The sequence below is a fragment of the Dasypus novemcinctus genome, chromosome 5 (genome assembly GCF_030445035.2).
Source record: "Dasypus novemcinctus isolate mDasNov1 chromosome 5, mDasNov1.1.hap2, whole genome shotgun sequence".
In the NCBI taxonomy this organism is placed as follows: Eukaryota; Metazoa; Chordata; class Mammalia; order Cingulata; family Dasypodidae; genus Dasypus; species Dasypus novemcinctus.
Window position 1 is genome coordinate 7,416,526 of NC_080677.1, and position 15,015 is coordinate 7,431,540.

Below are 15,015 nucleotides of genomic sequence, written 5' to 3' on the forward strand. Positions count from 1 at the left end.
CATGCTGGGCTCACTTCTTATTTTTCTTATTTAGTAGTGAAGTACTTAAAGTTTTCAATAATGTATTTTCCAGTTTCATAATAAGTAATTTGAATGATAAATAAAATTACATTTATATCTTATTTTACAATAGTAATGGAAAAGTTGTATTTTTTTCCTTCCCTCAAGGTTTTTTCTTTTTTTTTTTAAGATTTATTTATTTATTTATTTAATCCCCCCTCTCCCCCGGTTGTCTGTTCTCTGTGTCTATTTGCTGCGTCTTGTTTCTTTGTCCGCTTCTGTTGTCGTCAGCGGCACGGGAAGTGTGGGCGGCGCCATTCCTGGGCAGGCTGCACTTTTCTTTCACGCTGGGCGGCTCTCCTTACGGGGCGCACTCCTTGAGCATGGGGCTCCCCTACGCGGGGACACCCCTGCGTGGCAGGGCACTCCTTGTGCGCATCAGCACTGCTAATGGGCCAGCTCCACACGGGTCAAGGAGGCCCAGGGTTTGAACTGCAGACCTCCCATGTGGTAGACGGACGCCCTAACCACTGGGCCAAGTCCGTTTCCCAAGGTTTTTTCTTAAATTCAAAATACTACTGTTTTTTCACATAGAATTTGTTTTTATTGCATGTTTTATTTTTAATATATTTGCATGGATTTTCTTAATGTTCTCTGAATTCAAGACATGAAGTTTCATTTTTCAAAACAGATGATAACCCTAATGAAAAGGAGGTATTGAGGCAACATATTTTCTATGTAAATTATCTTAAATTTTCAATAAAGATAAAATGTTTATGATTCTAACAAAAACATTTTCTTTAGATTCATTTTCACAGATGAACGTCATTAGCAATATATCTTAAATGAAACAAATGCTCAGAAATTAAACTTTTAGGCAAAAAACTAATAGCAAAAAGAAAATACTGCATATTTTCAGTTAAACTAAAATTATTATATGAAATATAAATGAGACAAATACACAGGGGAATACTACCTTATTGAAAACATTAACAATGACATGGATCTCAGAGAAAAACACAAAGACAGAAAAACACAGACTTTTATGTACTGTATGATTCCATTTATATAAGTTGAACAAAAGTATTCTAAAGTGCTAGATATACCTTTTTGGGAAGGGTTCACTGAAATGCTGGGAATGCTCAATTTTGATTTGGGCAGTGGATCCATAGGTATATACCACATAAAAATTCATCTAGGTGGACAATTAAGATTTGTGTAGTTTATATTAGTAAAAGCAAACTTAGAATGCAGTTCTGAAAAAATATTAAATCTAGAAGCAAAGGTGAACAACAGTCTTACAAAAGAGGCCATTTAAACAGCTAATAAATATGGAGAGGGGCTCAAACTCATTCGTCATCATGGTTATTCAAGTTATGTTATTTTTCTGCTTGGGGTGAAACTGAGAAATGGCCCCCAAAAGTCTACAACCTTATATGATTCCAGCCCCTTGAGTATGGGTGGGACCTGTAAATACAAGAGTTGTCGCTCTCACAATTCCACTGTGTCACATGGCAAAGGACAAGAGATTTTACAGATGTACTCGAGGTCTCTAAGCATCTGACTTTAAAGCAATCAAAACAGATATTGTCTGCCTTACTGTGAAGAAGTACACTGCCATCTTGTGAGAGGACCAGGAGACTGGGACATGAAGATGACTTCCAGGGACTGAGAGCGACCCCTGCTGGCAACCAGCAAGAAAACAATCCTTGGATCCATAACTGAAAGGAACTAGGAACTGGATTTGGCCAACAATGTGAATGAGCTAGAGAGAGGACTTGAGCTCTGCATGAGAATGCAGGCCAGAAAACACCTTTATTTCAGGAACCAAGTCATGGTAGCCCAGACTTTCTGAGCTATAGGAATAGAGACAATAAATGGGTATTGTTTTAATCTTCTAAGATGGTAGCAGTTTGTTGACAGCATTCAAAAACCAATATAGATTTTGGCACCCGGAAGTAGGGTGTTGCCATAACACACACTTAAAATGGGCGGGTGGTTTGAAACTGGGCACTAGGCTTCCAGGGAGCTGGAAAAAATGGAGGAACACAAGACAGAAAGTCCAAAGTGCCCTGGAAAGTCTGCCAGGTACAATATGGATTTTAAATATGTTGCCCACAAGGGCTCAGAAGAAAATGAGGGAACCGGAAGAAGGAGGATCCTTGTTACGTAGGGGTAACAAGCTTAGCAAAATTGCCTCAAGTAGTTATAAGGAAAGCAGAATTTGTAAGCAATAAAGTTGGTTCTATAACTAAGGAGATTTAAGGAGTGTTTAAGGTGTTGCCTGGTTTCTTCTTGATCTTATAGTAAAAGGGAGAGGCAAGAAATAAACTGAGGAAATAATTGTAAACAACACAAAAGGAACTGATGATTTTGAAAATTCCTCAACTTCTCCAGATTAAAAACAGTAATAATATATATATGCTAGAAGGCAGGGAAAAAAAGTTGAAAACATGTCAGAGAGAAAAGGCTGAATGTGTGACTATACAAGCTTTTGCTAGAACCTCAGAAAGATCAAATTTCATAGTATTTAGTCACCAAAAAGATCCTTTTAAAAGATTAAGGGTAATTTTCTCAACCACATCAGAAGGCTTCTAGGAAGCTTAATGATGTGCTTTCGGCCATCCCTGCTGAAGTCATAAATAGAGAAGGGACTTCCTGTAAAAGATCTACAGACATAGCTTTTTTAAATGGAGAAATACAACTGAAATTCAAAGAAAGTCTCAAAATTTCATGAAAAAATTGCTTTGGCAGAAACAAGGTCATCATGGATTAAAAGGGTCATGGAAAAATTCAAAAATGAAAAGAGACTAGAAGACATATAAAAAGCCTTTCACACTAAAGATTTAAAAATTAAAAGCATTTTATGGACCTAAGAGGGGTTCAAATTACATGAAGCAAAACTAAAAGAATTAAGGAAAGACACAATAATAGCCAGATACTTCTTACTTGAATTTCAAAAATGGATGAAATAATTTACCACACTATCAACAAAGAAATAGAAGCCTTGAACAACACTGTATAGAACCTAGACCCAATAGCTGTCAGTAGAACACACCCACCCATCAGAATAAAATACACATTTTCTTAAGCATACTGCACATTGTCCATAACAGACCAACTGCTAGTTCATAAAACAACCCTTAATAAATTTAAAGGGATTGAAGGCATCCAAAATATGCTTTCCATATACAGTGGAATGAAAATGGACTTTAATAACAGAAAGAAATTTGAGAAACTCATATATATGTTGGAATTCAAAATCCTAAATAATGGGTCAAAGAAGAAACCAAAAAGGGAATTATAAAATACACTGAGATGAATGAAAATAAAGACACAAACATACCAAGTCTTATGGTACACAACTAAAGCAGCCCTTAGAGGGAAATTCATAGCTGTAAATGGCTGTATTAAAGCAGAAGTTCTCAAATCACTAACCTAACATTTCACCTTAAGATACTGGAAAAAAAGAGGAAACTAAATCTAAAGCAAGCATAATGAAGGAAATAATAAAGATTAGCATGTTTAGAAAATAAATTAGAAAAGAGAAAACAATAGATAAAATCAATGACATCAAAAACAGGGTATTTGGGAAGCAGATGTGGCTCAAGCAACTGAGTTCCTGCCTACCACATGGGAGGTCCCAGGTTCAGTTCCCAGTGCCGTCTAAAGAAGATGAGCAGGACAGCAAGCTGATGCGATGGGCAGGTTCAGCAAGCTGACAACAAGATGACACAGCAAGACACACAGGGAGGAGAACATAATGAGAGACACAACAAAGCAGGGAGCAGAGATGGTGCAAGCAATTAGGCACCTGCCTCCCACATCGGAGGTCCTGGGTTCAGTTCCTGGTACCTCCTAGAAAAACAAAGGAGATAAAAAGACACAGCAAGTGCAAACAACGAGGGGGTGGGGAGAAATAAATAAAATAAATGTTTAAAAAAAAACGGTATTTGAAAAGATTTTTTTAAATTGACTGATAGAAGAAAGCAAAAATTCAAATTACTAGAATCATAATTGAAAGAGGATTTTACTAGCAAACTTACAGAAATAAGGATTATAAAGGAATACTATGAACAATTTCATGCCAATAAATTAGACAACTTACATGATGTATACAAATTCCTAGAAAGACATCAAATGCTGAATTTGACTCAAGAATACACAGACGATTGGAATACACTTAAACTAGTAAAGAAATTGAATTAGTCATCAAAAAACTACCCACAAAGAAGGGCGGCTTGAGGCCAGATAGCTTCACTGATGAATTCTACCAAACATCTAAAGAAGAATTAATACTCATTTTTCACAAATGCTCCAAAAAATAGACAATGAGGGAACATCCCCCAACTCATTCTATAAATGATACCAACCACAAAGATACCACAAGAAAAGAAAACCACAGACCAATGTCTCCTACAAATATAGACACAGCATTCTCAACATAATGCTAGCAAATTGGCTCATGCCCTGAAGATGGCAGAGTAGGAAGTTCCAGGGCTCTGCTCCCCCACTCCTACAAACAGAATCTTTGAACAACCAGCAAGAACTGGCAGGAACATCTTTCTCAAGGCTCCAGAAAACTAAGTCTTGCAGAAACAGGCTGAGTGCCAAATCAAGGAAAAGGGTATTTAAATGTTTCATATCTCAATACATGCTGGCTGGCCTCTCCCTGATTTCCTCCCTGGCTCACTGTGGAGCTGGCCAAAACTCCCAGTGTGGGTCCTTGATCCCAGTTCTGGTGGGAGCAGAGGAACTGACATGCACGTACCTGGAGTATGTTTGTCTGGCACATGCGACTGGGGCAGCCTGAGGAACAGAACCATGATGTTTGCTATGCCAGAACTTGCCCTGCATGTAGAAGGCCCCTCAAAGGGCTCTCCTACTGAATGATGTGGGAGGTCAGTCAAGTCATCGCTGCCTGGAGCAAGGGATTGCTTGCCATAGAACAACAGTGCAGTGTTTGCAACCATGGGGAAACTGTTTCTAGCAAGGTGGAGACATCTGTAAATAGAGAGGACTCCTAGGGCCATAGGCACATGCTCAAGACAAGCTGCATATGCAGAAAGGACCAGGAAGGGCCCTACGCTTTGGCCTGCAACTATTCTCTAAACTAACTGTATGGATAAGCTCTGGAGGAGAGGACCCCCACAGCCAACCTGCAAAGACTGGGAAAGGTGTTTTCTTTTCTTTTTTCCTTAGCATTACTTTCCTTTGGTAGCAATTGGCATTCAAGGAAAACTCTACCACACACTAGTTAGATATAAGCTTAAGGAGCAAATGCCTCAGAGTCAAAATTCCAGGGATAACACATTAAAATATCAAAATTTCCACATTTCAATAAGTGATTACAAATTATACAAAGAAACAAGAAGCAATGGCTGAAACAAAGGAGAAGAATAAAGTATTAGGAACCATTACTGAGAAGGACCAGACCCGGGATATACCAGACAAAGACTTTTTAAAATGGTCCTAAATATGGTCAAAGAGATCAAGGAAAACATGGACAAAGAACTGGAAGAAAACAGGAAAATGACAGATGAACTCAAAGAGAATATCAGTAGAGAGGTAGATTTTATGAAAAGCAACCAAACAGCTTATGATCACAGTAACTGAAACTAAAAATTCCTTAAGGGAGTTTAACAGCTTATTAGAAGCTGGCAAAAAAAAAGATTCAGTGAACCTGAAGATAAGACATTGAAATCATCCTGTCTGAGGAGCAGAAAAAAAAAGAATGAAGAAAAGTTAACAGAGCCTGAGGAAATTGTGTGATACCTCCTAGTATACCAATATATATTATGGGACTCCCAGAAATAGAAGAAATAGAGTGAGGAACAGAAAAAAAATATTCAAAGAAATAATGGCTGAAAATTTCCCAAATTTAATGAAAGACATTAATATACACATCCCAGATGCTCAACAATCTCCAAACAGGATAAATCCACATAGATCCACACCACAGTGTATTATAATTAAAGTGTTGAATGCCAAAGATAAAGAGAGAATTCTGAAAGTCCCAGAAGAGAAGTAATGTATCACCTATAAGGGAGTCTCAATAAGACTGAGTATGGAATTCTCACTGGAAACCACGGAGGCAAGAAGGCAGTGGGACAACATATTTAAAGTGTTGAAACCAAAAAATTGCCAACAATGAATTCTGTATCTGCTAAAACTGCCTTTCAAAAATGAGGGAGATATTAAAACATTCCCAGATAAACAAAAGCTGAGGGAGTTCATCATCACTAGAGGAGCACTAGAATACACATCAAAGAGAGTTCTGCAGGTTGGAAGGAAAGGACAATAGACAATAGATTGAAGCCATATGAAGAAATAAAGATCTCCAGTGAAGGTGACAATATTTGAAATATAAATCCTATGGCTTCTGTATTTTTTTAACTCTACTTTTTACTTCCTACAGGATATAAAAGGCAAATGCATAAAATACAATGATAAATTAGTGGTTTGGAACTCAATGTATAGCATTCAATTTGTGACAAGAACTACGTAAAAGTCAGGGAGAGATGGGGTATAGAAACATACTTTGTGAATATTATGGAAGTGAAGTTGGAATCAAAGCAAGTAAGATGGTTATAGATTAACAATTTTAAATTATGCCCCATGGCAACTACAAAGAAAATATAGGTGAATATGCAAACTCATAGAGAGAGAAATTAGAGTACATGTGGCCAGGGGTGGGAAGCAGGAGGAAGAAACATTTCCATGTGAGGAGATGGAAAAGTTGTAGTATGGAAGGTGGTGAGAGAACCGCCACTGTGAATGTCAATAATCCAACTGAACGGTATGCTTACGAGTGGTTGAGCTGGTCAAGTGTGTTGTATCTAAGTTTCCACAATGAAAAAGTAACTAAACAGACAATGACATTTCAGTGCAATTCATGTTCCTTGATGGGATCTAACAAGGGAGGAAAACATGCCCAAAAGGACATTATTGGGACCTAAGAAAAAATTAGAAGATAGACTTAAAGTTAGTTTTATATCAGTGTTAAAATTCTTGAACTGGATAACTACACATAAGGTATATAACTGAATCTCCTTGGCATAAAAAATGTACATGGCTACATGAAGTGTTCAAGAAGCAGGATGTATATAACCTCTACTCAAGCATTCAGAAAATGGATTGACAAATAGACACATAGACAATATACATAGATGATAGGTAGGTAGGTAGGTAGATAGATAGATAGATAGATAGATAGATAGATAGATAGATAGATAGATAGATACACACATACATTCATACATGCACACATAGAAAGAAAGAATGATATGGCAAATATGGTTAACTATTTTTTAACTTTATTTTTAGAGAAGTTTTAGATCTATATTTACAGAAAAATTACAGTGAAAGTATAAACTATTAAAATTGCCAGATCTGGGCATCTGGTGGAATTGTAGTAGTTGGAATTCTCTGTATGGAGTTTGTATTATTTCTGTAACTGTCCTGTAAGTTTGAAAGTATTTCAAAATAAAAAGTTAAAAAAAAAAAACCATCTAGATTAGAGATTGCATCAGGCTGGGGGGATGAGGCAAGGCTAAGTGGTGAGGGGTTTCTCTGGAGACTAATTAATTATTCTAAAATTGAATTTGGTGATGGATAGACAACTCTGTGAATAAACTAAATTCCATTGAATTGTACATTTAAATGAGTAAAATGTAATGAAATAAGTAAAATGTATGTGAATTATATCTCAATAAAGCTGTTTAAAAAAAAGAAGATGTGCTCAACAAAATCATTAGAGAAATGCAAATGAAAACCACAATGAGAAACCATTACACACTCATTCTAACAGCTAAATTATATTTTTTCAGTACTGACAGTTCCAAGTGCTGAAGAGGAAGCACAACTATGGGAACGTTCCTACGTTGCTGGTGAGCATGCCATTGGGCAAACATCTATTATAAACACTGTAACAGGCATTTTAGTCATTTGTTCATGGGACTCTGTCCCAGAAGGACTGAAGTCTCTGAAGGAAGACACTGAGATTCATTACACTCCACATCCCCAGAGCTCAGCCTGACGAGGTGTTGCCCACAAATACGTGAGGAACTGGATTCAAAAGGAGCTGCAGTAACACACCTAGAAACTAAACCTGGATTCTGTCTGACAGCCATTGCCTACACACGGAGGTCCATGTGGGAAGCTCAGGACCGCTGCTCCGTTCCAAAAGGAGCTCCGTGAAGAGAAGACCAGTCTAATTTTTCCACCATGTATGTCTATTACCAGGCAAACTTGTTACACATCACAGGCAAGCAATGACTGTAGGCTGGATGGGTCTGTCTGTGACAAAAGTAAAAGGAGAGGAGCTGTTTTCATTACCCTAACTTTATACACTAAGAAATTCTTAATATAATGAGAAATTAAGTTCTGAATAAATGAGGAAGCCTGTTCCATAAACACACAGGTGTTCATGTATGCCAGGAAGAAAACTAAGCTTCCTGCCTCTGAGCTGCATCCTTTCTACCGACTTAGCCCCCTGCCTACCTCCAATCTCCTGTTCAACTTTTAAAACTAGGGAGTTTTGAATAAGGGATATGGACTTGGTCCCTGGAGCAGAAATGTACCTACCATAGGCAGGAGAGTGTCCTAGAGGCTTGTGGGACTTCGGCTCTGCCTCTGTCCCTGCGGTCACGTGGGATTTCTTTTGGGGATCTTGCAGAAGCATCAGAAACACCTTTTTGAGAATGAAAAAAAGCTTCATATTATTTTATGTTCCTTTCCACATTGCATTCCTTTTCTTTTGCCTCAACTACCCAACTAGGTCATTACGACAATGTACACCAAATACACAGGCTCTCCTTGAGTCATTCATCTCAACAGCATAGCTCTAAGGCCACCTAGTTCTCAGCAAGCAATTGAATGCTCACTGGATACAAACAGGAGTGAAACTTGATCACGGGCCTTGGGTCACTTGCATTCGGATCACATCCACAGCCAAAAGACGTGTCAGTAGTATAGGGCATCCAATTCAACTCAAGTTTTGAATCACTGTACTAGCACCTTTAGACATTCAAAGAGGAATCAGAGAAAAAACACACGAGCATAGAATCTACTTAGAGTGGGTGGGATTTCATATGTAGAACTCCCCTTTGCATGCGCACTCTCCATGTGCTATGATGCACCACGTTCTCGAAAGCAGCGAGTTAAGGAACCTGCTTAAAGCCAGCATGTACTTAGTGCCAGTGGCAGCAGGCCAACTGCTGTCTGCTCAGGTCCAGAGACAAAGCCCCGAATCAGCACAAGTGAAGTGAAGAGGCTGACGGGGGCTGGGGTGGGCTGTGGAGATTTGGCAGGGATTAGTCAGAGAGAGATGGGGAGAGCATGGCTAACACAAACGAGAGTCAGCCAAGGGAGCAGTCTGGCTCATGCACGAAAGCCAAGACCTGGCCCCTGAGGCAGGAAAGGAAAGTACAGTGGTTGGGGCAGAGGCCTTGGGTCCACTCCTGGCCACACCCTGGACCAGCTCAGGAAGGACCTCACCTTGGCGAGATGTGGCTGCCTCAGCTGTAAAACAGGGATGATAAAAGTGGCAGCTGAAGATGAAGATGGCGATGACATGCTTGGCACAGACTCTAGAAGCCTTCGGAAACATTTCCATCAATCACATGTCTAGCTAAGATGCACCGTATGCCCCGCATGAGCCCTGCACCGAGGCAGGCACAGCGCGTTGCCAGGCTGCCCTGCAGCAGCATCAGTGGTGCGTGCGCTTCCGTTCACCCCCTGATCCACTAAAACCTGGAGCTCTGGCTTGAGCCGTTCCCCCAGCTCCTCCTCCTGGACCAGTCTCCCTGTCGAGCCAGCCGACATCCAGCACTCAACGTGTCCACACTGAGCACCTGCAAGTCAGCAGCCTCTCCAGCCTTCTTATTTCTCTAAAGGGCATCTCCGTTCTCTTCGCTTCCCTTAAATAAAGAAAACGGTGCTGTCTAGGTCTTCCTAAGGAGCCTACAGGGGACAACAGCGAGAGGGCACGAGGGAGAAGCAAGCAGTGAGCAAGCCTGCGGTGGAAGGCATAGTCGTGCTTGCATGTCCCTTCTCTCTGCGTGTGGTTAATTAGTTTGGGAAGGAATCCTACCAAGAGAAATTTGCATCCTCAGCACAGGTGAAAGTTCAGGACACTTCCCTTTATATCAGATGTAGTTCCCTTTATCAGAAAGATACTGCTTTGCTGATTACTAGCAAGACTTCAAATAAGACCTGCAAACCTCACTACTCCTACAGCAAATAGCAGTTAACAACATTTCTGAGACCGTGGCAGCTGTACGACCTTGGACGAATTATTTAGCCTCTCTGTGCTTGGTGTGGACATGTTGAGGGTGAGTTCATCAGCAGGATGGACAATTAGTTTTCTCGTGTTAAATGATCAGACGAATAATAACACATATGATAGGATTATGGCAAGCATTACATGCAGTAACATATAGAAAGTGATGAGAACAGTGCCTACCACACAAGGAAGCTCACAATATCTGGTCATTAAAGAGCTGCAGGAAGGGGGATGATAGCAGGATATGCATAATATGTTACATCATTTAATTCTCAAAACAACCCAGTAGAGAACTGTTATTCATATTTAAGATGAGACCTAGAGCAATAAGCGCAGTTACAGGGAATGAAAGTAGAAACAGTAGGAATACTGACCCAGAATTATTGCGTGAAGACTTTCCTTTGGATCTTATCTAAATGGGTTTCTCATTAAACTTTCAAATGTATTTGTAATTACATAATATATATCTAGAAAATAAAGATCCTTTCTTAATAATAATGTTCACCTTATCTATCCTTTTTCAATTTTACTTCTATTAAACAAATTCATGCATGTTTGTGTGTGTGTGTATTGGAGGAGGAAACAGAGAATAAGGACAGTCTTTGCCCCGAGGAATCTCACAGATCAGTGGGGGGTATGATCAATTACAATACAGCATGGTGCTCACTTGCACTAAATACCAAAGTATGATTTGTCTGAGAATGATCCAACTTCACCTGCGAAAAAGTGAAAGCCCCATCTAAGGCAATGAGCATGTGCTGGCGCCATCTAGTGTCAGAGCACCTTAACTGCAGGCGCGTGTTCCTAGGGGCTCTGAGAAAGTGAGAAAATGTCCATGCAGCCTAATGAACAGAAAGGGTCATAAAAGTCACAATTTTCAAAACAACATGACACAGACAGCTGTAGTTGAAGGTCTTATTCTCAAGGATGAGCATCACCTTTGCCATTTTGGGCTGAAAGACTTACCTAACAATCCCTTCATAAGGTGTCTCATGAAACATCTAAAAGAGATTATTACTGTAGCAGTTTGATGTTATTTATGAATTCCAAAAAGAGATATTTGATTATGTTTGTAAATTAGTCTGTTCCTCTGGGCATGAGTCCCTTTGACTGTATTCGATTCAGATGAGATGTCTTTGACTAAGTTATAATAAGATTAGGACATGTAAGTTTGAGTCCCCACACCCTCAGTGGGCTGATAAAACAGTCTCTTACGCAGAGATAGACGAGTGAAGTAGACACACAGAGAAGAAGAAAACAAAGGAAGAGAGACAGCTCATTAGACACAGCAGAGGCCCCGGGAAGAGAGATGAGCCTAATAGTCTACAGCTGACCTAGTGGAGAGAACAAAGCAGCTGAGCCCAGAAAGAAACAAGCACCGGGGAGATAGATGAGCCTATGTCAGCCTACAGCTGAGATTGGAAGGAGCTGGGCCTTGGACCCTTAAGAGGAAGAAGGAAGGCTGAACTCTCACAGATCCCACCATCTTGCATCAACACATGGCAACAGACTTTGGGTGAGAAAGTACCTCGTATGGTCCCTTGAGTTAGACTCTTTAAGGCCTTATGATTGTAAGCTTCTACCCTAAATAAAGACTCTTTGTAAAACCAACAGATTTCTGATAGTTTGCATCAGCACCCCTTTTGGCTGACTAATACAATTACCAATGCCTTTAATGAAAGGCAAATCAAAGGGAGCTTACCAACATTCCCTTGAGCTTAGAAAATGGAATTTCCACATTTAATTTTAATATATTCTTTATTATTATCTGACACATATTTTCTAGCACAATGTTAAATCAGAGTTTGTACTTGAAGGTTAACTCTTCACCTTTTTTTTTAGATAACAGAAACAAGGGGAACATATATGTTGTTTCATTTGGGCAATTATAAGGAAACAAAAAATATTGTAATTTTCAATTATAAATAAGATTATGAATGACCTGCTCAAGGAATACAAACACCCGCTTCAAAAGCATCTGACTACATTCCCCAAAATTTTAGAAGAAGGTTACTTCTGTGCATTTTTGAATGCAGATATCGAATGACATACACACACCCTCCTCCTCTAGCAGTGTCTATCACTTCGAAATGAATAAAAGTTTTATGCCAATTACAAGGTGGACCAAGTAGGACCTACGTCTGGTCTCTTTCATATAAAAGTATAGAAAGTCATTTTGAGTAATATCTAATATTTTTTAATTCACTGGAATCAGCTCAAGCTTCTCAAGTCAAGGGACAATCAAATCAGGAATGGCCAAACTGCTCCTATTTGTTTGTATGTAAATTCACCACATAAAATGCATTAAAATGAAATAAGAAATGATAAAATTCCACCTCAAGCACACTAAGTAGCATGAAAATAATTTATCTTTTCTCAAAACTATGGATTCAAATGTGATGCCTATGGCAAATTCCAGCTTTCTTTCTTTCCAAACACCAGTAAATTCAATAGTTCTGGGATTCTTCATTTGGGGATTTATGTCTTCTTAATACAAAACAGCCTCAGAATCTAAACAGTTTTAGGATCTAAATTTATGACAGCCTGGTGTCCAGTAAATGTTGATGGCTCTATCAATCCCTCAGCCTGGAGGGCCAGGGCCCATCTAATTCAGCTCTTTGTGCAGAAGCATTGACAAAGCAGTGTTAGCCACCAGACCTGGCCTACACTTCATGTCAATGTGATGAACCATGTCCTCAGGCTGATCAGTACTGCAAGGTGCCTTTTTGCCTAGATGCCCAAGAAATTCATAAAGTTGACCCAGGCCTCTGTAAAAGAATATTGCTATAGTCCAGCTGTGTGATGGCATTAGCAGAAGAATCTTGAAACGTTGGCCAAACCATAACACATGTTACATTTCCATCAGTTTCCCAAAAGTGACCGGACTTTGAGAAGCAGAAGCTAAAACCATGTGGAAAGATTAGATGATAAAGATTCTAGGCAATTCCTCTCAGAAGCAGGGACTTGGCAGAGCTGTCACCTGATATGCTACTCATTGCATTCAGCAAGACTTTATTCTCTGATAGGAATTTGTGTGTATTCAGTAGCTATTGCTGCTGTAACAAATTATCACAAATTTAGCTGCTTAACACAAGTGTATTCTCTTACAGTTCTGAAGGAAACCAGTTTCCCTGGGCTAAAAAAGTAAAGATGTTGGCAAAGCTGGGTCCTTCCTGAGGTTCGAGAGACATCTGCATTCCTTGGTTTATGGCCCCTTTCTCCATCTTCAAAGTGCGACACTCCAATCTCTGTTTCCATCCTCATATTACCTTGCCATCTGACCTTCCTGCATCCTCTAATAAGGACCCATGTGATTGCATTGGGCCCACCCAGTTATCCCAGGATAATCTTCTCAACGCAAGGTCTCTATCTTGTAACATTTACATGTTCTAAGGATTAGGGTATGGACATCCTTCAGAGGCCACTATTCAGCCTACTATAGAACTATGACACCATCTGAACATCAGAGAAACAGGGGCTGTTGAGACAGCAAAAGGCAGAAGGTATAGTGGACAATTTTGGAGTCCAACACAATTAAATTCCAACTCCTGACGCTGGGCAACTCATTTACCTTTCTCAGATTCAGTTTTTCAGTGTCCTAATCTGTTCTGTGGAGGCAATTACATCACCTTCACAGAGTTTCCATGAAGATTAAATCCAATAAGGTAGGAAAAGCTTAACTACAGGACAAGGACGGGACCCATGCCACCCTACAATACCTTTTTTAAACAGAAAATGCGTAAAGATGGGCCATAACTTCTGCAGTCTCAGAGACTGATGGCATCAGTATTTAGACAGCACCAGGCTGTTGTCAGTGTCTGGACAACTGAAGCTGTTTCAAAGTAAGAAGATACAAGTCCCAAAACGAAGAATCCCAGAGCTGTTGAAGTCACTGCTCCTCGAAAAGCCAGAGCAGGCCTGGCACAGGCCTTGCGTTCACATCCAGGCCTGAGGGAGAACAGGACCTACTGCCTTCCATCCCTTCTTCCCACTGTCTTTCCTTCCATCCTTTTAATAACTCAGGTCACCCCAGCTGGGACAGGAAGGCTGTTTGCTAGCATCCAGAGGCAGCGTGAAAAAGGCTTCAGCTTAGGGCTTGGGGCCAGTGCTAAGAGGACTGGGGCAGCAGCCTTGTGTGGGTAGGGTGCCCACAAGGGGACAGAGCAGCAGCCTCCATGCTTTGGGAGAGCAGCTACATACAAGAGGACTGGGGGAATAAATTAGAATATCAAAATGAAGGGAAATTGAGTTTCTCACTGTCAGAGAAGGGAGGAAAACTATGGAAAGAGGAAAAGCTAGCTGATCCCTGTGTTACTGGATTAGAATTGGAGGTTCTACTTGGAGTTGAGTCCATGCTTTTGTTTCGTAGATAGGTAGAGGAGTAAAGGTGGATGTCAGCCTCTAGCTCTGTCCACTGAACAGGAATGAAAGCAACAATGCCTGATAGCCATGAGCTCAGCTAGCAACCACAGCTCCCTGGAGAAATGGCTGATCCCAGGGCTGGGGCTGGGAAAGTACAAGGGGATCCTAGAGCAAGTATCTTGTTATATAAGAAAGTTAAGAAAATATGCAAAGAATCGTAGGGACATATCAAAAAGACACAGCAGTTAGCCTGAAGGACCTCCCACTGGTGAAATCTGGTACAATCTGAGCATCAAAATAAACAATGGTCATAATGGATTGTAACTCATTGAATAAAGCCATGAGTCGCCACAGATATAAATAAATGG

The 15,015-nt window shown here is 40.1% G+C and overlaps 1 protein-coding gene across 1 annotated transcript in view; it reads right to left on the reverse strand.

Moving 5' to 3' along the window:
• Positions 1 to 15,015, reverse strand: part of ABCA13 (ATP binding cassette subfamily A member 13) — a 345,366-nt gene that overhangs the window by 179,061 nt on the left and 151,290 nt on the right. Inside the window, exons 26-27 of the mRNA XM_071215039.1 lie at positions 8,587 to 8,692; positions 3,080 to 3,096 (exon numbers count right to left, since the gene is read on the reverse strand). Of these exons, the coding sequence (XP_071071140.1) occupies positions 3,080 to 3,096; positions 8,587 to 8,692 (123 nt within the window). The remainder of the gene's footprint in view (positions 1 to 3,079; positions 3,097 to 8,586; positions 8,693 to 15,015) is intronic.